This window comes from Echiichthys vipera (assembly GCF_963691815.1).
Source record: "Echiichthys vipera genome assembly, chromosome: 18".
NCBI classification, from domain to species: Eukaryota; Metazoa; Chordata; class Actinopteri; order Perciformes; family Trachinidae; genus Echiichthys; species Echiichthys vipera.
In genome coordinates, this window is record NC_139843.1 from 14296896 (window position 1) to 14322733 (window position 25838).

The 25838-nt window shown below is 43.4% G+C and overlaps 1 protein-coding gene across 1 annotated transcript in view; it reads left to right on the forward strand.

The window, feature by feature from the left end:
• The window catches only part of ntn2 (netrin 2), a 45514-nt gene extending 20459 nt beyond the window's left edge, over positions 1–25055 (forward strand). The window contains exons 3-7 of the mRNA XM_083932546.1: positions 5723–5911; positions 11846–11995; positions 14372–14425; positions 19519–19593; positions 19687–25055. Coding sequence (XP_083788672.1) covers positions 5723–5911; positions 11846–11995; positions 14372–14425; positions 19519–19593; positions 19687–20072 — 854 coding nt within the window. The 3' untranslated portion in view covers positions 20073–25055. The remainder of the gene's footprint in view (positions 1–5722; positions 5912–11845; positions 11996–14371; positions 14426–19518; positions 19594–19686) is intronic.
• The last annotated feature ends 783 nt before the right edge of the window (positions 25056–25838 follow it).

Below are 25838 nucleotides of genomic sequence, written 5' to 3' on the forward strand. Positions count from 1 at the left end.
TACAAATAAAGATCAGTTTACTTGTCAAAAAGAATACTGCTCAGCCGGTGGAAACAGTTGTATAATGCCCTCCATGGCTCTGAGAAAAATACCCTGATGATGTCATCATGTGTTTGCAGTCTAACATGTTGGGTCAAAATCTCCCCGAGGTGTATGTTAAGATCTGTTGACTGCAGAGACAATAGATTCACATTGTTTTCATAATTATAAAACATTCATTTGGGTGAAAACTTCTAACAAATCCCTTAAACTAAAAAGTAATCACATTTCAAATTGAAAAGTACATGGTGGTCATTACAGTATAGAGCCCAGCTTCTTATCTTCATATTTTGTTCCTTAGCCGAACATTTGACCTTTTGATTTTACTGCTCAATACTGAGTCTCCATCATTAGACCTGGACTCTTTCTGTGCATGCACACGCCTGCATCACAATCTGATCAGAGAATATCATTAGGTTTTTCCCTCAGCAGTTTTACAGACATCTCTGGCCGCAGTGGTGAATCTACACAGTAGGTTCCATCTGTCACTATCTATTTCTAAACTAGCACAGGCATCGCATGCATCTCCCAGGCTGGACCTCAGGGTTGTGCACACCGAGAGTCATGGCAAAAGTACATCTGTTTTTACCTTGTTTATTTTACTGATTCGCCATGATAATTTGATTGCACAACAGTCGTCTACGTCCGCCCATGCTCAGGACTGCATCATGTTGCCTATGGAAAAAAAAAAAAAGAGAGAGAGAAAAAAGAGCAAGCGAGACAGACAGAAAATGAAGGCAAAGGCAGGTCACAGATAATAATGTTTAGATGTGGGGAAGTGAAGTGGACCAGAGAGAGGGAGTAGAGCTAAGGACTCAACTCTCCACTGACACCAGGCCCCACAACATGGCAACCCTCCAGCCTAATCTCGTTAAAATCTTCCCCCTTCCTGATGCCATCGAGAGGGACAGAGAGAGGAAGAGAGAAAGGGGAGATGGAGGAAAGGATGGACGGAGGGAAAGGGTTGGGGAAAGCAACAAGCAAAACAGAGGGAGAGGCAACTAGTAAGAGTATTTGAGATGGGTCTCATGAAAGTAAGGGGAGAGAGGGAGGGAGGCTTCGGGGAGAGGAATTAAGGGGACTCTGTTCAAAAGGGGTCCCAAGAGCCGGCTCTTAAGCCCATGGCATGAGGGTAACCGCAGAAACCAGTGGTGGAGGAGAGGGGAGGGCCGAGACGTGGTTTCAAAGCTAGAAGTGAAAAGATATGTATGTGAGGAAGAGAAGGAACAAGTAAGTGGTTCTGAAGTGGCTTTGTTGCAAAGAGGTAGAAGCTCCCGCACGCAATTCATCATAACACGGTCTACATAATGCACACAGCAGGACTACTGGAGTTGTAGGTTCATGTTAGTCCTCAGCTTGGAGTTCTTAAATCTTTGTCTCAGCTTGTTGTCCACAGATCATTAGAGTGTACGGACCCGGCGGTGTTTACATCTGTTAAAGTCTCACTTCTGTTTGACTTTTTTCTTCTTTTTTTTGCTACTTTTGTTACCTGACTCTTGTCATTTGTGAGCAGTTACTGCCGCTTAAAGCAGTGTCTCTGGTGTGTGTGTGCCTGCGTGTGTGTGTGTCCACACTGTACACTACCTTGGCTCTAATGAGGAGCTAATTAACCGGGTGTTCCCCCCCGGCGCCCCGAGCAGGTGGCTGGAGCAGCCAGGCGGAACTCAGCCCAAACACACACACACACACACACACACACACCCACACACACACACACACACACAATGGCAAGAGACCATATAGCAGAGTCTGTTTGGCCAGGCGCAGAGGGCACCAAAGGGGGACTGCAGCAGGTCTGGACCCCGACCTGGGCCAAGAGGGGAGAGGTGGTGGTGGTGGGGAGCAGCCCTCTGGTTTTCAAGGACCAATTTTAGCCATGGGATTAAGGTTTTGCACAGGCATCCAAAATCAATTGGCTGTGCTTACCGGCTTGGCTTTGGTGGAGCTGAAGGAAAAATGAGGTTCGATTTATCCCTGACACATGGAGGGGAAGAGAGAAGGCGGTAAACTCCAAAAATACATTTGCAATTTTATTTGTTAAGCGCAGTCTTTACGGGCCAATTTGTCATGGCACAAATGATGGACCAATCTGTGAGCTCGTTCCGAACACATTTACTTGCTGAGGCACCTGTTATGAGCGCTGAAATAGAACTGTGGTGTGTTTCTGTCACCTCATATTTTTACCTGTGCTTAAAAAAAGAAAGCCCCGGCCTAGATCACAGATTGAGCTGTCTGCAGACTACGTAGAGGAAGATATCAGAGAGACGTTTACTCTCACAGTTGATCCACCACAATTTGCATTTGGCGCCCTTCGTTTTGATGACAAAGTGGTGCAACTATTCTCTACTCTAATATTTTCCTAGAGGTTTCTTGCTCCACTGCCTCAATCCTGTCCTTTTTTTTAATTTTTGTTGCAGCATCCCTCTGTCTGCCAAGCCCATAGCTTGTGTTTGTTGTTTGATTGCCACGACAACACGATGAACCACATTTACACATGCTCAAATTGGACACTGATCAATAAAGGAGCCACGCTCACTGGAGGATCGGTTTCTCTGCTGCGGAACTCCCTGAGCTGCAATTTTTTCCCCCCTGCAATTTCTCTCCCCCCCAACAGATAAGAATTAGTGAGTGTTTTTTCGGCGGCGCACTAGTTAGGCTTTGATGTGTTAATGAATTGAAAAATGGCCTTCAACAGTGTTCGGTTATCCCCGCTGAGCCTAATTTTGGGGGGGTGCTGTGAGGGTGGCAGGTTTGTGTGTGTGTGTGTGTGTGTGTGTGTGTTTGTGTGCATGTGGATGTGCGTGCGTGTTTGTGTGTGTGTGAAAGCACTTCAAAACAAACCCATAAACATTCCAGGATCCTTGGGCAGCTGCAGCTCCGAGCTGAATGTAACTACACACAGCCTGCTCACCACAGAAAACACACACAGGTATACATACAAACACCTACTGGAGGGCTTTTTGCATATTTACTTTTCTCAGTTTTTTTTTTAGTTTTTTTTACTTCAAATCACATTTTCATTGATGTTTTTACTCCTAGTCAAATACAAAATTTACACCAGACACTAATTCTTACATCCTCTGTCCGTCAAAGAAAGTCCGGCCGTTGTTAAAGCCATCACTGCAACACATGCTAAATCATTTAAAGGTTCAATTCTGGAGCTTTCTTTACATTCTCCACACTTGAACATATCCTCTCCTACTTCAGACTTTGTCGGCCGATCTTGTTGCGCGGCAGTGACTTGAGAAGATGCCATAAGAGGTATACCGTCGGTACTTCAGCCGGGGAGAAAATCCGATCCATCGCTTTCATGTTCTGCTACAAGGTGTTAATGGACGCAAGTGCTCGCAGCTGTGTGTGTGTTTGAGACGCTTGATCATAATCACAGTCCCCCACCTCGTTCTCCCTCCAGCAGCCCCAGCCACTCACCAGAGCTGGCGTGCTCTTTGTCACATTCCCCTCAGAAGAAGTTGGACAGGCTGTTTTTAGTTGTTCACGTGCGCAAAATGCCACATACACACAGATTGTCTTCAATTTGGTATAGTTATAAAAGATAAAAAAGCTTTGCGCAAGGTGCAAGTGTCTCCTTTTGGACAATACTCCAGGGTCGAAGGTCAATACTCATCTTGGGCTTATTAGTTCATGAGAGCACACCAGAACATCCTGCAGTGTCTCTACACAAACAGCGCTGCCACTATGTATATGAAAACACTATTTCATTAACTGCAGAAATCCGTACAAATTGGGCCGCGTACTAACCAGATGGAATTGGGAAAGAGTCTGGGAATGTACCACCCCCCCCCCCCCCTTTTTTTTTTTTTCCAGGGGGTGCACCCAGGGAAAAGTGGGCCTCTTTCCCAACCTAGTGCCAGGCTTCAGTATGGATGGAGGTTACATATCCTTCACGACTCGCGTATTATTTGACATATTTATTCAGTCATTCTCCTCCTGGAGAGAGCCACGAGTGTCATTAACAGTCATGTTTAATCAACTTTAAAGGGCTCATCTGACATTATACAGATCATTGAGCTCAGTGTAACTGCAGAACTGACCTTGGCTGCAGCAGCACTGTCAGCTAGTGATGATGAGGAAAGAGACTTTAAAGGAGACATATTCTACTAATTTTCAGGTTCATACTTGTATTTGGGGGTTCTACTTTCTACATGTACATGATTCAATGTTCAATAAACACATTATTTTTCTAATACTGTCTGAATATACCTGTACTCACCCTCTCGTGAACATCAGTCTCTCCTGAAAAGGCCAGTCGGCTTTGATTGGTTTGTGCTTCCGCTTTGCGCTATTGGAGTCGCTGCACAGCCATGGCAGCCGGGGAGCGACTGTAACAGCACTGTAGCAGCACTTTCTTTAGCAGCACTAAATAATATAAATAAGTTTAATTTAATACAGAAGTCCTGACGGCTCGTCTAAAGACACAGTTTCTGAACACGTGCTGTGTGCATTTCTCTTTGGATTGAGCATTTTAATGCTTTCATAGTATTTATACAGCACCTACAGTAGACCTGTTCTATAATTAAAAACAAAACATGGGAATCTCACTTTTTTCAACATGTAAACTTATTTTATTTTACCTTTTCTGACGTTACGTATCTGTAAGTGCCTTCTCACCAGTATTGCACACACACACACACACACACACACACACACACGCACACACCTTCTAGTCCCTCAACCAGTTTGTCTTTACTTATTCCCCATTGGCATGTCTTACTCTATTCTAAACATCCATTGTTGGTGCATTTTTCTCCCACCAAAATAATTAATACCAGCTTATGTTGTGATACCCTAATAATCCTTTTGTGCCATAACTGTTGACATTTTCGGTCAAACATCTCTGGTGTTGTTTACCCCTTTCTAATTTATCCGTGGATAACTTTGAAGCTTGTGCTTAGCTCTGCGGCAATATCGTCTTTGAAGCCACAGCCAAGTCTTCAGGTCCCAGGTCTGACATTGGTTTAACCAGCAGAGGGTCTGGATCAAACTCTGCTACACAAACAAGAAGGGCAGGTTTCTCATTAGGCTTCCCAAACGAAAACCCCACATGTAGAGATTGAACAAAGTTTTTGAATAATTTGAGAGCTGCTGAATGTGGTCTAATATGGAGGAATGAATGGAAAGACTGGTGAGGCGAAAGAACATTAATGGCATCTGGGAGGAACTGCGAAGAGCTATTACCTCACTTCACGTGTCCATATATTGCAACTCGCCTCATTTAGAAGACAGCTAGCTCGAGCCCATTCCTTTATCTCAATCGCTCTCGCTTTTAATAGATCTTAGGAGTCTTTACTCATCAGTGATTCATGAAATTAATGTCTCTCTTTCCTGTGATTAATAACTAATGGGCTGAGAGAAGCCGAATTCATTAATTTTGAAATGGAGAAAATGAGCTCTGCAAATATCACTTTTGATTGATGCGTTCTGGAATAGCGGACCAAGCACACAGCCAAAGTGTAGATTATAAACCACTCTCTATAGTGCCTTATGGAAAATCTGCCAAAGTAAGCGTATGTTTTACAGCAGTGCACACTCCATGTGAACATTTCATTTAACCTAACTTCCATTTAGACTGTATGGATAAATTCTGTGGAGATACTGTTACATTCATTCACCTTTTTGCTGATGCCAGCACACCACTGACAACTTTCCTCTTGTCTCTCTGCAGCGTGCAACTGCAACCTCCACGCCCGTCGCTGTCGATTCAACATGGAGCTGTACAAGCTGTCGGGAAGGAAGAGCGGAGGGGTTTGCATGAACTGCCGCCACAACACCGCAGGTCGCCACTGCCACTACTGCAAGGAGGGCTTTTACAGAGACATGGCCAGACCCATCACTCACCGAAGAGCCTGCAAAGGTAAGAGTCCAACCAAAAAGGACGCTGTTGAGTGCAAGAGTTAGTGCAGTATCTTTTGTCTGTAGTAGATTTCATGAGATTTTCTGTGGTGCTAATTGCTGTACTGTTTCCTACAATTCATTTGCCAATCAAGCAGCAATTCTGATCTTTTTCTCTTTGTATTTCCTATTGATACGGCTTGAGCGTCTGTCAGTGGCACTCTTGTGTGGTAACTTTACTCTCTTCATACGTGATGGTGATAGAGGGTGTCACGTGAGTAGTTTTTTAGCACAAACATTCATATGATATCTTACAAAACGGTGAACGGAAGTGAACCGCGACAGTTGCATTTGGTGCTGGTTAGGTTTAGCCACCAAAACTACCATTACGTGACCGGTTTCAGCCTACAAAAGAAGAAGGCTAGGGTTAGCATGAAAAACACTGGGTTAGGATTAGAAAAAAGGTTGTGGTTTGGTTTAATACGTCCAGGACATGAACTGGAAACGAACCCTTGTCCTGTGTTTTGGGACCAGTCCCCAGACTGCCTTCTTAAGTGGAGATTCGCTGTCTCCTGCTTTCAATACGTTGTATACACACACATTAAAGTGCATTGCTTTCTTCAGTTACAAAAATGCAAGAATTCCTCCACATTCCTACGTCGGTATATGTACGAAAAATCTGTCATCCCACACAAAAACTCCCTATCCCGTCCTAATTCTGGAAGAATGACTCCAGTTCCATTCTGTTCCTGTGTCTTTGTTCTTTTCAAGCCACCAGAGCATTGAATTATTACATTACATTTCATTTAGCTTATTTCCAATAAGTGCATTCAACAATTAGGGCACAGACCAGAAGACCTACTATTAAGTAAGTGCATTAGCTTCAAATAAGCCAAACTATAGAAATATAAGTACAAACTTTTTCTTTTTTTTTCAAATAAACCATCTTCTTGGCCAAGGTGCAGCTGAAAGAGATGCCTTTTTAGCCTGCGGCGGAAGATGTGTAGACAGCAGAATTTAAAAAAGCATTAGGTTCAAAATAAAGAGGTAGTGTTTTTTTATATTTGAACTGCATACACAAAAAGTTATGATTCCCACCTAGCCTCCTCCACATGACTATTTTTCCTGTCCCGTAATCCCACAGGTATCCCATACCAACATGAATCGCATGTCAGCCTCTAGTGGTGATCACTGCTCATACAGCACTAAAGAACCAGTATTTTTCTGGGAAAGAATTACAAACCCCTGTTTACAACCACTAATGGAAATGTTTTCATGAGCAAGGATCACTTGTATGTATTAATCAGTGATAGAGTAGCAAAAAAATTAATATGTATTTTGATGAAAATGTCACAGATTATTACTTTAAGTTTAGTTTGACCTTTCATTTGCCAATGTGCCGCGTTTAGTGTTTACAAAATGTTCAAACACAAGCTGATTGAGACGTTATAACCCTGCTAATACTTATATATCTGAAAAAGTTTACATAAGTTATGATTGGAAACACACAGAATCATGGTAACTTTTAATAGAAAATATCAAACTTGCCATTGCATAGCAGAGAGAACCAAATTGATACTATGCCTGAAGCTTTTCTGGCCTTCCCACCAAATGTTTTCCCATACCGCACACCATATAATATTATCACTTGACCAAGGCATTTCTCATGGAAAAAATGTATTTCACCCTTTTATTATTTCACATTTGCAGTGAATATTTATCATCCTAATATTATGCTGGAAGCATTTCTCTCCTCTTGCTGGACTCATTGCAAAAATAACACCAGTTTCCTGTACTTGTTGCTCAGGGATATACTCAAACCAATAGCAGAGGGAGTGTTTTTTATCCCGTTGATCCTGATGAAGGTAAAGAATCACATCCAGAAAATAAAAAGCTGCCAACTACTCATAGCCGTGAAGATCATTTGGTTGAAAATCTCACGCTGGCTTCCGCTCAGGGTTCCTTTTGCAGCTGACCCTAGCTGTAACCGAACACCAGGAGGTTGGAAATGGCACGATATCTGCCATCAGTCCTGAGATGTGCGTTCCTGTGTGCAAATTGTTCCCTCATCTTCTATTTCCTGCGCTACCTGCAAGTGTGATGCACTCCCACACATGTAAGCCCCCTCACAATGCAATTTGTCCTTATCAAAGCCTCAAAATCAGGTGGTAAACAGTTTATCTCCCTCTCTCTCAAAGGCCCCAGATGTGACGGAAATGAAAGTTAACGTCCAAAAAAGCCTCCACTGAGCGTCTGGCTCCATGATGATCAGAGCTATTCCGTAGTCGTCTAGGAGCCGTCATTTTCCTTTGCCTCAGCCCTCGCTTACTTTTTTTTCCCTCTCCATTTGATTGTTTATAACCTCCATCTCCTCTTCTTCCCCAACTTTTGATTTCTCTCACTACAGTTTGACTGACTCCAAGCCTGTGAAACCTTTCTCCTTTTATTTTACCGTGGCATCCCTTTTGGCTCCTCAATGTTTTATCTCCATGTGTCAGGGTCGAGAGAGAGGTCAGACGTGCGGTATAGTTCAAGGAGGTCACGTCTGAAATGGAGTTACAACAATAAAATGCAGGTGTTTTCTAAAGGCGAGACAGGAGAAGGGAGGGCTGTGCAGGCTCTTAGAGGACGAACAGGCCGTGTCTGTTTCTAATGAGACCTGCTCTGTAGATGGGTGTCTATACACAAACCTTAGAGTATAGGAGGAGGAATAGCCACCTCTCTCATGCCTCCATCTCCACCACTGCTCCACTTACCTCCCACGTAGAAAAAACTGCAGGGCGGCTCTCCAGTTCAAATGCCAACCAGCCTCTCCACAGGCCCTTTACATTGTCACAAGCATTAAAACAGTCAGCAAAGTGAAAGAAACATGGCAATCACTCCATGGCCTGGCTGCAGTATATGAGCTCTTCAAAATATGAGGTTTTTATCTGAATCCAAGGCGTACAGCTGGTATCCGTTGACCACAAGGAACATTGATAAAAGGCATTAAAAAAATGAGGCCATGGTCCATGTGAGGCAACGCTGGGCCAACATAAACCACATTGGCTGTGCGTTTCGAATATTTCTCTGAAGCAGGGGCACGAGGATCTTTGCTGTCAGGAAACACCGCGGACAGAAAACATGTTACGCAACCAAATTCTGAGGGTAGTTTTGGGTTAGTAATGGTGTATGTGGCCTATAACAGGATCAAAATGTGATCCTTGAGGATGAATAACACTGTTTCTCTGACAGTAGTGTCAAGTTTAGCCAGTATCCGTGAACTCGAGATTTTAATCTCAGATGTTACTGAGAAGGAGAAGCTGTTTTGTTGTGTTCTTCTCTGTTCAACAAAGAATTATTGTAAATGTTAAAATTGTGCTAATATCTCCTATAGGTCCCATAAAGTATTCTGCTCATTTTCAGGTTCATACTTTATCATACATGCTTTAATGTTAAATGTCTCTTAATTTAATGCCTAAGAAATGTCCATATTTGACACTTTTATGTTTTTTTTACATTTAAATAGCCAGCAGAACATAACTGACTGATAACAATAAATAACAAATATCCACAAATAACACCACCCTCCCTAAATGTGGCAACTGGCAATAACTGCAGATGAAGAGCAGTCCTCACAAGTACTTTATCCCATATGCATGCACACATGCACAGAGCAACACAAATCGGTTAAACCGAGCCTGTCAAAGGACTACAAATCCCCGATGCAGTGCCTGTCACGTCTGCGGTCGCAAAGGCTTGAAAAGTCATCAACCTCTGAGGACGTTTTTACTGCTCCTTAACTGGCCCGAGCCCCTGCACATAAAACTTCAGAAAAACCGTTCAAGGAGGAGAGCTGGGGGGTGGAGACTGACACCGCCACTGCCGTCCCCCCTCCCTTATCCTGCCTCTCACAGCCCCATTCAGATCTGGCAATTGCTGCTTGTTTACTGAACAATGTGGACTCTCACAGTAAACTCAAATGTCTTAACAGCCTATGATTGTTTACAGAGGAAGTGAGAATGTCTAACATTTCTTGCGTCTTGTTCATACTGACTAGATTGAGTTGATAGCTTGTGCTGTTCAGTGATCACCCGGGAAACAATGGCCACATGTCTTTGCAGGCATGACAGATCAACTCCAGACTTGTATTTGACGGATCAAATAACGGGGAGTTTATCTACATGTTCTTTGGACAAATCATTTCACAAGAAAGAAAGGAGGGTTGGGGTTATAGGTTACATGGTTGGCACAGAGCATCAGAAACAGTGTGGAGACCCTTGTTGACTTGACCTCTGACATCCTGTCACATACAGATGTGTATTCCTTTTAGCTCAAGCAGGAAGTCTTACCCAGTGTCTTCAAAGCCTGAGTTCCATGGTGGGGCCTGCGTGACTCAAATGGTGGGGATTTTTGCACAGACGTTGAAGCATCAGATTTACGTCTCCGCGCGCAGCTTCAAACGGAGCGCGGCCACTTTGACACCTGTGGACCGCTTGGCCTTTGTCGGAAAAAAGGCCAATGTGTTTCTGAAGATCTGAGCCGCAGTTAATCCCTCCACCACCATCCCCGCCGCACCACCAGACACACGCGATCACTCTTGGGTCAGTTTCAGCCATTTAAACCGCTCTCCCTTTGCTCAGTCAACAGGTGGTAGGGTCCTTAGGCTCTCCCCTGTTTTTAAGCAGCTAAAAAATGTCCGGTGCAAATAAACACATTCACAGTTCAGTCAAGTTGTGGGAAGAAACCGTGGCATGTTAGCAGCTGCCTTCCTCTGGCAAGCCCTGTAACAAACTGTTGGGTTACAGGGTTTTTCCCCAAAGTGTAATTTTGGCCTTCCTTGTCTTTTCTTGATGAGCTTGGACAATTACGGTTATCCTGTTACAGTCGAGTCACTCTCTTTTGACGGTTTGCACTAGCCTGCGCCTGTTTTTCCCAAAGAATTATATTGAAATTAAGGTTTAAAGGCTGTATGTTCACCATGCATTTCAGGGTTTGTTGTATTTTTGGCAGCATGTAAGCAGATCCGATAGGAAAGAAATACTCTTCTGTACTCTAACTTGTGTTGTTCTGGACACAGAATGTCAAATTTGAAGTGAAGCGAATCAGTCATATCCCTGAAGAAGACATAGAAGTTCATTTGTTTTGATATCTCACTGATGTGTTTGTCTGGCTGGATTGCTGTGAAATGTTAAGTATGCGTTTATTGCTCAAAGAACAAATGTCTGTTTATTTAGTGGAGTCGGAGTAGCCACAGTTTGGTTGGATTCACTGTTGTTTATGCTGTTGAGCACACCAGAGGCTATGTTTGGACTACACTGACGCACCGTGTCTCTCACTCTCTCTCCCTGCTTCTCTCCAATCCTCCTCTTCATTTCTCACTCTCCGATATATCCCTGTCCCTGTCATCCTCTCTAATATCCTGTAGAGCTCTCTCGGAGGGCCTCGGACCAACATGCCAGCTCTTGTTTTTAACAGCTCTTTAAACCAAAAAAAAAGCCTCATGTTGCTTAAGAGGTCTTGAATAAATTGCCTCGAACCAGCAAAAGTCATAAAAGCCTCGCCAAAGAGCGGTGACCGGAGTATTGCTTGTTGCTGTTGGCGTTTGTCAGGCATCCACTAAACTTTGGGGAAGTGATGAAACGGCAGAGCGTGCCACCAGGCAGGCATTAAACACAGCAGTTAGGAGAGCGGAAACAAGCAGAGACGAGGGCACAGTGTTCCTTTCTGGGTCTCCTGACAGTGATGCACTAAAAGCATCTCCCCATCCTCTACTTGTCACCTGCTGTCTTGTGCATTTCTCTGTGGATTGAGTGTTTTGATTTTTTTCAGTATTTCTATAGCATATCAACCTGCTCAAAGGAGACATGGAAATCTCACTTTTTATAATATGGGACCTTTAATGAAACAACATCTAATATACAGTATTTTCTTTCGCCCTTCTTTCTTCACCTCCCCCCAACCCCCCGCCCTTTAGCCTGTGACTGCCACCCTGTGGGTGCAGCAGGCAAGACGTGCAACCAGACCACAGGCCAGTGCCCCTGCAAGGACGGCGTCACTGGCATCACCTGCAACCGCTGTGCCAAGGGCTATCAGCAAAGCCGTTCACCTGTGGCCCCCTGCATCAGTGAGTGACTCATGCATGCACACACAACTACCATTCACCGCATATGGCACTGTCTTCCGCTTGGAAATTGAATCTTCTTGGCAGTGAGTCACTACATGAAGTTGCAAAAGACTGACAAGCTCCATTGTGATGAACATAATATGACAAAAGGCACAACAGAGAGATACAATAGTGCAGTGAACTACACTTTAAGCAGCACATACTCAAACGAGATTACCGTGCGTAATTCAAAGCACACTTCCCTGTAGCCTGAAGTCATTCTGGCCTCCTGACGGGCACACCCAACTCCATCTCTGCTGCACTGCATATACACAGTACATGTGTTCTGTGGGTTTGCATGGCCACTGAAAATTCAATGATAATTGTGATAGAACAGCCCAAAACATGTGTGCAAACAAGGGCCCAGATGTAAAGTCAGGCTAAATTGAAACACGCTCTTTGTGGAGAGCCGGTGTAAGAACTCAAGACTTGGTTACACTCACTGTCGTGTGTGTGTGTGTGTGTGTGTGTGTGTGTGTGTGTGTGTGTGTGTGTGTGTGTGTGTGTGTGTGTGTGTGTGTGTGTGTGTGTGTGTGTGTGTGTGTGTGTGTGTGTGTGTGTGTGTGTGTGTGTGTGTGTGTGTGTGTGTGTGTGTGTGTGTGTGTGTGTGTGTGTGTGTGTGTGTGTGTGTGTGTGTGTGTGTGTGTGTGTGTGTGTGTTAGTTGCTGTAGTTTGCATGTCGACTACATCAGGTTTATAATTTGCTGTGACAAACCTGTATGTGTGCGTGTGGCTTATGACATTTGTCAGCAGCCCGGCGCATGCAGGCATGTGTTATAGAAGTCAACTTTCCACCACACTGTGTGCCAAGCGGTACAGGCACACACTGCACACACTCAGAAGACGGCCTCCACCAAAGCAAAACGTGCTGCCCAGTGCCGCACCGAGCTCCGCCACACTGTGCCACATGGTGTTGTGTTATTTCTCTCACGTGCGAGCAGATGGTGGATGGCCGAGAAGGAGAAAACAACTGCGGTCATGGATGGCATACCCCACTCATTTCGAGTGCCACTGAACCATCCCAGTGAGAAACAAGAAGAAATGTGTGTGCGCATTTAAATACACGCGCACATTTTGATCCATTACGGACGCCGTTAATGACAACTGTGCCTGTCAATGCGGCCTCATGGCGGGCATCTTACCTCCCACTGAGGCTCCCGGACCCCAAGACAGAAGACAAGCCCATTAAGTAGCCAATTAGTATGATGGCAGCAACCCTCATCTGAATGATCCTTTCATCACCTGTCTGTCTTCACAAGATGTGGCCATGAGGGCACACACACTCAAAGTGGCTTCTAGCAGCTGCGCCTGCCTTCACAAAGCTCTGTGCCCTTGTTTGTTTTTGTTGGCGGGGTGTCCATATTTTCAGAGAGACAACTGCTGCTTTTCCCTCGAAACAGCTTTCCCACTCCCCCACCCCCAGCCCCCTTACCACCCGCCAACACACTCCCACTCTTGCTTGGTTCAAACCTTCAACCTCCAAATCCAATCAAAAGCAGATCCTCTGGGCGGATGGTAAGCCAGCGTTCCAGTAACTCTGTTTACGGTAAAAGTAGAGGGCCCGTCATTAGCATTAGCATTTGTATTGGAAAGTTGCATACGATTAGAAGTCCTGGAGGAATTCCACGAGGCACTTTTTAGAGTAGCCAGCGGGCACAGCGGGCAAGGAGGGATGTATCTCTCTCAAGACGATCCAACCAAAATTGCCCCCTTTGCCATCTGTCCATCTGTCTATGCATGCGTGCATGGAGATTACACAGCAGCATTAACCCAGCATCTGTTAGGGAAGGACGAGACTAATCTAGTGCAGCCACCTTTTCCTTTTCAATCAGGGTGCCACAAAGAATCAACTCCTGGCTCAGATGTATCAAGTGTGCCAACTTGAATGGATCGACTTACTTACCGGATTACTGGGTGAATTTTTGGTGCATCTACTGAGTTTGGCTAAAAACTTACATTTGGTCCCCTGACCTCCATTATTTCTTCCACTTATACTGTTTCAGGGTCTTTCAACGTGTTCCTTTAAAAATGACAGTGAAACCAGCACATACTGAACTGTACGATAACCCTGGTATTTTCTGTAATTGGCCTCATGTGCATATACTTCTCCTCAATACGAAGCGTACCCTCTTTATTTTGGTTTTGGGTTTATTAATATATTCACAAAATATTCCCATTCCAACTCTTTGGAATAACTTTTAATGAATTCAGACATACACTTCATTTCTCTGACCACACATGCACTCATAACAGGCATGCGGCCAAATCATTTACTTGAAAGGCACAGATTTAAATTTAAGCAGCGAAATAACTTTGCATTTCTTGTGTGCGTTTCAGAAATCCCAGTGGTCAACCCCACAGCTGTGGTGAGCAGCACGGAGGAACCAGCAGGTTAGTATTCACTCTCGCCCATAAGCACCACCGCTGTATGAAAGGAACAAAAACATATTTTTTAATATTTCTGGACGGGAGTTTTAAGATGTGGAATAAATATTAATGAAGGGTGGGGTCCTCCGTTTTGAAGTACTGCACTGGGACCCACAGAATTTTTCCATTGTCTTAAAGACGTGTGTCCTTGGCACGGTTATTCCCAGCCGCTAACTTCAAGTTAGTGGAGCCTTGCTGTGCTCGAAATATAGCTGCAGCTTAAAGCCAAGGCCGGCAGATAGGCAGCAGTGGCGATTATTTGCAGTTTAGCTTGGAGAGATAGAGTGAGTGGAAGGGAGAGTTTTGAATCATGAAGAGAGAGTTGGCAAGTGTCTGCGGGGAACTTTGTTCAGTCTCTCCCTCTAACTGTCCAATTTGCACTCCGGTCAATTACTCTGCCCTGATTTGTCATTCTGCCGCTGTTTGATTTGAATGGCGGTGTTGATTTGGAAATGTTCATTCATTAGTCGGTTCATTACATGTATCATCACTCAGACTGCAGATCAAAACCCCAGCTTGATTGCACGATTATTTTTTATTGTTTTTGGATTCAAGATTCAAGATTCAAGATTCAAGAAGCTTTATTTATCCCGAGGGAAATTATTGTGCAACAGTTTCAATGCAAAGGTGGGAAAGGATCAGAGTAACAATAAGCTAACATAATCAAATCAAAATAAAGCTAACATCAAATAAATCAAACAATTAACTAGATGTGACAGAGTGCAACAGACATTGTGGTTAAGCGTAGGTATATGCAATATACAACAATGCGCACTGTGCAGTTTAGCAGCAGATTGAAATAAAATAAATACAAACTAAATAAGTGAGAAGGAGCGATAAGTGATAACAGTGTTAAAATGTAGCAGCATTTCCTACAGAACTAAGTGACAGTATGGCACAGTGAAGTGTAGCAGCCTTTCTTAATCCCTTCTTTTCCAAATGTATACATACGATATTTATGCATTTATTTTGTCTGAAAATTCTCTAACTACACTTTTGACTTGTGGATTTCTCATTTTGACTCATGGAGGTATACGGTCAAAGATGTCTATAATGGCTGATACTGACTTAATTTCCTTGGAAAATGCTAAAGGTGAAGATCAAATTTGGTCACGCATTCAATGAACATCGCTTACAGTACTTTAGTAAACCTCCTGTTGAATTGAATGGTATAGATAGAATGAATACAGTGGTTTACATTAAAGGAATAGTTTGATATTTTAGTAAATATGCTCATTTACTTTCTTGCCAAGAGTTAGATAAGATTTATTCCACTCTCATTTGTGCAATACATAGTGTAAATTGGCTGAAACTAAATAAAGAGACAAAGACTGAAAAAATAAATAATCCCCATATTGTCCATCACACAATTTCACACATCATTTTACACTTTGGTTATTAAACAAAGGAGATTTTGTGACCATTTGCTAGCTGCTAAGCTAAGCTAACCAGTTGAATGTTTACTGCAGACAGACAAGAAAAGAGTATTATTATTGCCTTCAACTCTCAAGAAATCTGTCTAAAATGATTTTAAAGGTGAATATAAAGATCAATAATAATTGTCTCACATTTACAGCTTCTTTCCTCATTTGCAATCTTTTATTCCATTTCTTCATATTACTTTGAGCCTTTTTGAAAATAAAAAAAAGCATAGTCCTGACCTTTTCTTGTGTTTCTTCCCTGGGAAAATGTTACGGGGTCTCAGAACACAAGAGTTGTTGTTCGCCAAACACACCAGCGTATTTCCCCCACATCTTTCTACTTCCTAAACTACCATAGAACGAGCATCACCATCACAAACCCAAGGCCCCCAAAAAGTTTTTGTGTAAGGGGCGGCGAGTGCAATTTGTCCTTGTCACGGCACAGTGAGAGGGGCTCAAGGGAACGAGGGCATCGAGAACCCCCGGAGCCAACTGTGAGTGTTTTCAGTGGGATAGTCTTCTGGGTCAGTGGGCGATTTCACCGAGAGCTTTCCCAGGTGAACAGCCAGCAGTAAGTGACTCTTCGTTCATGGGAAAACACACACTATCTTCCAGCCAGCGTTTCATCACTGATACCTCTAGGGAAGCCACTGTAAAACAACACACACACACACACACACACACACACACACACACACACACACACACACACACACACACACACACACACACACACACACACACACAATCTCTCTCTCACTCACACACACACACACACACACACACACACACAATGACACTGATCTAATGTAATCCATACACATCTCATACAAATGCACGGCTATCACAGTTGCATGCACACTTACATGATAATGATCTGCACATTAAACCACACGCCTACTTATAATGAAATAGACTTCATGCGAGCAATGATATTTATGCGAGTGATGTACACACATACGCACATATCCAGCCACATGAACACCTCTGCACCTCCAATTATCATTTTATTGAAGTCATTCTGTCTTGAGGTTATTGGAAGCTTCCATCTGCTCTCTCTTTCTCCCTTTCCTTCCTTGTGTCTCCTCTCTCTGGCCAATAAAATCCCCAGTGCTCTGATATACAGCCAAGCCTCCTGGACATTTTTATGGGCTCCTCGGTCCCCCCGTTTGTTTCTCCTCCTGCACTCCTTCCATTGCTCTATGCGTCCTTCACCCAGAAAAAATGAATGATACAACACCCCTACTCTCATGCAACCCCAGAAAGCGTAATTCCTCTCTCTCACGATCGCGTCCCTCTCTAATTGGGGCATTTCACGTCCAGCAAATTTATTTGGTTTGCTTTGGAAAGCAGTACGACTGAATGGTTTTCCTTTTGGACGCAATGAGAGGCCTGACCACAGATACCAGTCCGTTTACCAGCATGTGGTTTTTCAGTTTCATGCCCTGACATTTCAAACGGGCAGCATGGTCGCGTCCTCTCACTAAAACTGACTAGAACCATGGTAAAATATTACTCCTCTTGGCATTCTCCACATTTTCAGTCCATCGCTTTCTGAACTTCTCTTCATAGTTTTGTAATTGAAATAAGTGGATCCAAAATTCTACGGTTCATAAAAACCAGTGGCATCCAGTCAAGTATATGTCTCTTTCTTTCTTGTCACAGCTCCAGTAGCGGCAGTTACCGTGAGGACAATTTAAAAACACAATGCAATCCTATATATACTGTATATCATCAAGGATTTTTCTCATTGATTTCTAACATGAGCATTTTCATCTGTTTTTGGAAGTTGGTTTAATTTGGCCCGTCTTCTTTGTTCTGCATTCCCTCTGCTCTCAGTTCATGGAAAACACATTGTGCGATCACAGAGAAGCAAAGCTTTTAATGTTGAGACAACAAAATAAATATTTCAGGATCGCAAAAAAGCCCAACATAATTACATGCATGTGGTCTATCTGACTTAACTTATGTCCAACTTTCTTGATCCGTAGAAAGTGTTGTAAACAGTCATCCTTCACCATTGAATTACAAATAAATTCTACTATTATCGTGCTTTTTTATTCAGGTTGAGAGTAAACCTTGGGCCATAGAGTGAAGAGATGTGAGGCTGCGGTAGTTTCTTTAAGTTCAAGACTGAGAATTTCAGGGCAGAATTGTTTCTAGTGCACTTTCCCTATTTGTGTAACTGTCTGAAGAAGTGTCGACCTGAAAGAGACTCTCATAGACAAATGACAACTAAACCAAACCCAGACTGGAGTCAATAGGTCCATTCTGCCAAAAGGTCAATTTCAACTGTCACAATCGTGATTATAACACCTCATCACTGGCGGGCGGCTCCACCTATGAATGGTCAGCGGAGGTCATCCGTCCAATGTGTGGTCTTAGTTGTCACGCTGGCAGCCAAGGTCTATTCACATCCATCCAACCATGACCTGCTTCCACCGCGCTCTGTCTTTCCTCAAGACCCCCGAAAACATGTCAAACTGAACACTTTTACTTACTACTCTGGTATGTTTCAACCTTGCTTCCCAGCACCGGCTTTTGCAGCAGTTTGATTTGTGATTTGTCAGAAGTTGTATTTTAGCCCACAAAAGCCAAACCAAGCTCTACGTTGTCCAACCTGCTCCAGTTTCTCTCGGAACCTTCAGCCCCTCAGTCAATATTGCTGTGAGGGCAAGTCTTAATATGAGCCACAAGATTATGAAACCCTAGAAGTGTAAATATAATCCAAAAAAAAAAAGTAGATACAGCTTAGACATTTTCATTTAAGCAATATCACACTAGAGGTTGTGCAGTTGTACTGAACACACAGCAGTGATGATATTCAATACAACCACACAATGTTGAGTGTGATATTGCTTTTATACATCAGTTCTACAAGCGCCTTTTATTAGTTACAGTAATACGCAAAATAAAAGTGAAATAAGAATCTGTATTGGACGCTCTTTTTAATTGACTGAACAGTGATGTCTTTATTTTTGAGACTTAACGTTAGCCAAGTCTGAAAGCAGTTCAAAGCCCATGTTGCTTGCTTTACAGTGTTAGCGTTGGCTTCATTTTCAGCTGATGAGACTGACGCAAAGCGAGCTGCCAAGTGCTGAACCTGTCGACGCCTCGCAGTCATATGAGCACACCTAGATGTTTGCACTGAAGTATCCAGGCTTCTTTAATTCACGTCATCCTCTGGGGACCATTCATAATCTAAGTCAAATGTTATTTCTAGAAATATGTTCATCTTTGCGGTACAAAGTTTTTTACGATCTAAGATAGATGATGTATGATGTATAGTTAAAAGTCCCGGTGATGATGACAGAAAGCCTCCTGTCCAATCAAATGACTGAGTTGGAACTAACTGTTGTAAGTGTATAATAACCTCTCAGTGATTTATGTTGATGCTGTTGAGTGTTTTTAGTGGTGGATTCAAAGCACGACAGTTTACAATGGTTTGTCACACTACCTTTGCAGTATATGGTTGCTGCCCGTGCGGCTCTACATAATGCACTATAAAACAGTGTGTCCTAAAATGCAACCTTAAATCTCAAGTGTGGAAATGTCCCATTATGTTTGTCATTTGAGTATCTGTTAGTATTAAGTTACAGCTTGGAGTGAATGTTGTTTGTCTTTGTTTTTCTGCAGATTGTGAGTCTTATTGTAAACCAGTGAAGGGCAACCTGAAGATCAACATGAAAAAATATTGCAAAAAGGACTATGGTAAGAGAGTAGAATTAATTATCAGTCATAATTAATAAACATATTGTTTTGAGTATTGACCTAAATGTTTTTATTTTATTAATGTGTCCTCAGCGGTGCAAGTGAACGTGCTGGACATGGAGACGGTGGGGGACTGGGCAAAGTTCTCAGTTAATTTGGTGTCAGTGTACAAGAGTCGCGGCGATCCCTTGAAGCGAGGTGACAACATCCTGTGGGTACACATGAAGGACCTAGCCTGCAAATGTCCAAAGATCCAGATGAGCAAACGATTCTTGGTGATGGGCGGCAGCGACGGCGGGACGGGCACGGGGACGAGTCCGGGTGTCGGGCCCGGGGGCGGCGCTACCAGTCCTGGGGCGGAGCGTGTGGGCCTAATGGCTGATAAGAACAGCCTGGTGATCCAGTGGAGGGACGTTTGGACGAGACGCCTGAGGAAGTTCCAGCGCAAAGAGAAGAAGGGGAAGTGCAGCAAAGCATGATGGGAAAGCAGCGTTCATCCCTACCCCTCCCTCCCTTCATGAACCCTCACCCAGCAACCCCCCCCATCTTCCCCTATCACAGGAACACTGCACATTACAAAAACTGCATGTACCCTACCTGTTTTAAGGACCACGTTTTGTGTATATTGTATAATTATTTTCCTTTTTATTTTTCAAGGTTTGTCTTTGTCAGTTGTCTTTTTTGTCCAATTGGTTTGCCTTAAAAAGGGACCATTAAAAAGGGTATGAAGTGTAGACAAAAGCAGACGCCATTCCCACCCTCTACGACGACAGCGGAAATGTCCACTCGTCCCCCAACTACAAGCTCCTGACCCTCAGCCTCCTCTTCCTGTTAAGACTGACTGTCTCCTGCCACTTTGTTTGACATGTACCACACTTTGTTCACATCTGAGGATTTTTTCCAACAGTGTTTGTCACTGACTGATTTCAGCAACAAGACAAGCTGCACATCCTCAGCTTGACCTCCACACGTTTCATTGTTGAAACAACTTGGATTCAGCTCGAGCGCCGGAACCACCTGACAACTTTTCAACATATGCCGTTGTTGTTCATTAAAATAAATGGGCCTAATGTTTTAGGTCTCAGCAGTGACTTCTATAGACTGTAACTTTGAAACTCTTGTACTGTGAGGAACCAAGGGCTCCCTTTTGCAGGGACGTTTTCCACAGCAAACCTCAGTCTCACCACCACTGCTGCTCCATCCAGACAGCCCTCACAGAATAAACTGCTTGTGTAGGCTCTTATATCTGCAAGTATTTGATGCCACTGCTCATAGTAGAGTTTATATTCTTTGTGTGGCTACTTTTATCTCATCCACCCATATGCCAGCCGTAACCTTATTTGAGATGTATCCTTTGTTTCATTTTAAGTAGAACAAACCCTGTTAGCATGTGTGAGTCACATTCCAGGCCTCCGGGGCTGTGCCTCTTCACCACTAGTCCCTCTCATGAGCGGTTTATAAAGTCATGCATCACCATCATGACTCATTGCTTGTCACTTTTTCTGGAAGAACGATTAAGCGGTGTGGACAAATGGCTGGAATTTCAGAACAATACCAATATTTCCAAGGAGACGTTTTGCTTTATGGATAATGTCTTCCGCCGGGTAGTGACCTTCCAGATGTTGTTGTGTGGCCACTTTCGTTTCAATGAATTTCGATGTCTGAACGTTTTCCTGATGCGTCCAGCGACTGGCAGGCTTTTGTTTGCCAAAATAAGAGATTGAAAGAAGAGTTCCTTTTAATGCAGTAAAAAAACAAAAACAAAGTAGGATAAACAGCATAGTCATGTTTTTCTCTAGTGTATTTTGACAAAATGAATGAGGCTGGAAAGTTTTTAGCGCTCACTGATTGTATTATGACATGAGAGGATCATATTTCAATCCTCAGGCGCTTTGTTATGTTTGCATGTTTGTGGTTTTTGCTGGTCCATCTAAACCTTACAGTGAACGGAGCAAGAATTTAACTCAAAATGAGCTTTGAGATCCAAAGGAAAACTTACCAAGTCATCTTCCCCCGACTTGCCTACCCCAACACAGTCCCTGTCATCCTTTGCCAAATAAGCATAGTCAGTTTTAAAATTCAATTAAGAGACTATGGAAGTCAGGACCAACGAAAACCACAGAGAGACCCGTCTGGTTGCTCTCAAGCTTTTTATCTGCCCTTTGCTGTTATTTCATTTTGTAAAGCACATTACAATTTATTCAAATAGAGTACAAGATAAACACAGTTTTGAGGGACACATCAAGTTAGCATAGCAGCGAGTGTGCCGACAGGCATGTCATGCTAGCGAGTGGTTACGCTCCTCTGGCTGCGGCAGTATGTTTGGTTTGTCATTCTTCCAAAAGTGTCTCTCCTCTGCACTCTTCTGTCAGCCACCACCCTCCCCAAACTCCCTTTTTTAACCCATTTTGCATGTTGTGTATTCAGTGTCTTAGATAAGTGACAGCACAGAACGAGGCTGCCAAAACTCCTCAGTGGTGTACTGTACTGCACTGTAGCTCTTGTTTTCACGTCTTCCGAGAATGTATGTCAAACTGTGAAGAACACATTCATGCAGGTGTATGGTCTGATTGTAAGTGTTTATGAAATAATGGCCCTATTAACACTTGGCATTAAAATGTGTTTTGGTTGATCAGATTGCAATCGGATAGTGCTGTCAGCCTGTCCACATACATAGATGGTCAGGGACACATTGTTACCAAATTGAACCCTTGACTGTATAAAATGTGGAGTGTGGTATAGTAGTAATGATCTGGCATTGTGAAACTATAGCCCTATTCGGATTAGTTAAATGTGGGGATGTGGAGTAAGTTTGTTTTCACCAGGGGGTTTTAGTCCTGTCCAAATGTGCCATGTCAGTAATTATTCCAGAGAATGTCAGTAAAAATGACAGCAGTTTTTATGTACGTTCTGTAAAACGATCTGGAAAAAATACCTCAGGTAATATGAATCCCATCAGAAAACGACCCCCTATAAATGTATTTTGATATTCCTTCATATCGTCAATACGTAGTTTCCACATTTTTTTTGAGCATGCAGGCTTGAGGAAGCACTCTTTTTAGATCGACGATTCTGTCATCTAGTAGTGATTACTTAATTTTGTGATATCAGGAAGCAATGTAGCACACACATGGCGACAGGAAGATAACGACAGGGAGATAACGGCAGTGGATAAATCGAGTAACCCCTCCCACCTTTGGTAGAATACAGGGGTTTCTTAATCCTGTGTAAATTGACCATTTATATTACAGATGTGCAGAGGTGAAACTATTTTACCCCAGGTCCCCACATTAAACGTATTCTGTCTGAATAGGGTGAAGGGAGCATAAGCTATAGAGACCCTAAAACCGTTGTTGTACCAGGCTGTAAACACATTTATTTCTGCTGTTTATACAGGAACATTTTAACATGGGGATGAGGATTGACTCACTTTTTGAGCCAGCCTCAAGGAACTGCAGTTTTTGGCACTTCCGTGTTGGCTTAATTTTTAAACACCAAGTGTAAATGGAATTGGGTTTTCAAACCACACACAGCTAGGTGGGCAGGTTTTTTTAGACCCATGCAAATGAGAGGAAGATGTAACGTTCAGTTGTACAGTAGGAGTTGGACAGTAGAGTCATATAGTAATACAAGGTGTAAATGTAAAAAGGTTTAATCACATCTAGAAACAATCTGGATACGAGATGCATTTTAATGCCAGGTGTAAATGGGACCGATGTCACCAAGCTTAAGAATGTGGACACCATGATAGTTGATACTATTATAAACTCAATACAGGATGTTATTAAAATGATTGTGGATTGTCCTGCTTATCTGTCTGTCTCTCAAGGACATTTTGATTATATAATCCAAAAAATGTACCCATAACCAAAATTAGTTATCACCCATCGTTATTTCTGGTGTGTGACAAAAAAAGAGCAAAGAAGGACAAAAACAGTTTTGACAGCACTATGCCCAGGGCACAATTCCCACCGTTGGAATTTCACAAAAATGCAGAACCAAACAGTCAATTATTTGTGTGTGCTGGCCTCCACGGTGGCCCATCAGACAGGTGGTGTTACAGTAGCACCAGTCTACTCGCCCTGGTATGTGACACATTGATTGATGGTCAAATTACGTGCCCCTGAGGCTTCTCTGGCACTCAACTTCTTAAGCGCCCAACACACTCGCAGAAGAACTGAGGTGTCCTTGAATCTAGTCTATCTTCCATGCACAGAATCCTTCTTTCCTCTCTATTGGCTCTCCATTTTCCTTTCTTAAGTGCCCACCCTGAATGCCGGAATAAAGATAAGAAGTAAGAGTGAGCCAGATGTTGTTTGGGGGGGTGGAAGCTATTTAGTGAGCCTCATAGGGAGAGCCGTCCTGTTGTTTTACGTTAACAAGCCCAGCAGCTTGGCAGTGGAACTGAGGCCGTAACTGCTTTGCTCCGCCACCCCCCCATCCCCATCCCCCCTTTGCAGCATTTATAGCATTCACAGGTGTGTGTGTGTGTGTGTGTGTGTGTGTGTGTGTGTGTGTGTGTGTGTGTGTGTGTGTGTGTGTGTGTGTGTGTGTGTGTGTGTGTGTGTGTGTGTGTGTGTGTGTGTGTGTGTGTGTGTGTGTGTGTGTGTGTGTGTGTGTGTGTGTGTGTGTGTGTGCGGTCGTGTGAGAAATTTTGTATGTGTCTAATCAACCTTACCAGAGTAAAAAAGTGATATGCACATGAACTAAAGGTGCTGAGAGGTGAAAGAGCTGACATTTGAAGGCCGACCCTTCAGCGGGGGCAAAGCTTCTGAGTTTTGCCACTGTTTAATGTCTGCATTGATGAGTCTATGATGAAGAACAATCATTTTCAATTTCCCTGGCCCGATTCCCATTTCTTTCTGGTTCAATTCCATCTCGCCTTGTTTAATAAGTCTTGACACATTTTCAATGTTGTAAATATGTACTGAACTGCCTCTGCCAATCATGTTGTCTTTTGTAAAAGCGTCACTTGGCCTGGGATGACTCAAGTGTATGGATGTACAAACCAGATGATGTTATATGGATGTGGAAACCAGAAACATATGCTTTTGTGATCACGACCAGAAGATGTGGTTCAGATATTACACAGAATGTATTCCCTTTTTTTGGTGTTATGTTGTTTCCAGACAACAACCGCCCAATTGTAAATTACTATGAGGAGAATCAAGTACAAATGTGACACGGGCTGATGGGACCCTCTGCTTTTCCCATGGAGGCACAGACTGGAACTGACACAACAACCCATCGCTTTCTGTTACATTAATGTCCTGGGAATAATGCTTCACTCACACATAAATTATCCACCATACCTTTCTTGGGGAACAAAAGGTTTTTTCCCTCAGTTCAGTCCTGCTCTTCACTTCTGTTATATCAGTCTTCCTTGTACATTTTTCCTCTGAGGCAATGAACCACTGACTTTTTAATCTAAATGATAAAAAAAATAAATTATTAGTTAATGAGCTATGTGTTGTGTTGATCATCTGTCTCTTTAATTGCAGTCATTAGCCCAAGCTGCGGAAATAATGTCAAGTTGGTGTGTGTGTGTGTGTGTGTGTGTGTGTGTGTGTGTGTGTGTGTGTGTGTGTGTGTGTGTGTGTGTGTGTGTGTGTGTGTGTGTGTGTGTGTGTGTGTGTGTGTGTGTGTGTGTGTGTGTGTGTGTGTGTGTGTGTGTGTGTGTGTGTGTGTGTGTGTGTGTGTGCGCTTTCCCCACTGGAAAGTATGCTTGCATACAGTGGGCACTGCTCTGGTGTGTTTCCACTCACAGGGGCTAGACTGGTGTCTGAAGGGGGAGAGTACTGGGTAGCATGGCTCCCCTCCTCTATGGACAGAGCAAGAGCTAAAGCTCTGCAAATAAACAGCAAGGCACACTTGAACGTGTACCTCACCTCTGAGGAAACCCAACTCCAGATTCAGGTCCAAAGCAGGAAACTCCTTCCTCTCTTTCTCTTCCCCCCTCCCTCTCACCTACACTCTCGTCTCCCCACCCTCTAACTAAACAAGCCAGCTCCATCCATCCTCCTGAAGGTAAATTACAGGAAAGTGACCATTTATCATCACTCTCCCCAGGCATGGCCGTCAAGGCTTTGTGAATAGAGGTTACTGAGATTGTCTGGACACACACACAGGCTCATGCACATACACCATGACATATGTTTCAGTATCAAGCACATCCATCCTGTCCTTCCATCAGCTTTGTTGCCTTTCTATCCCCCTTTGTCTCTCTGTCCTTCTCCCTTATTGCT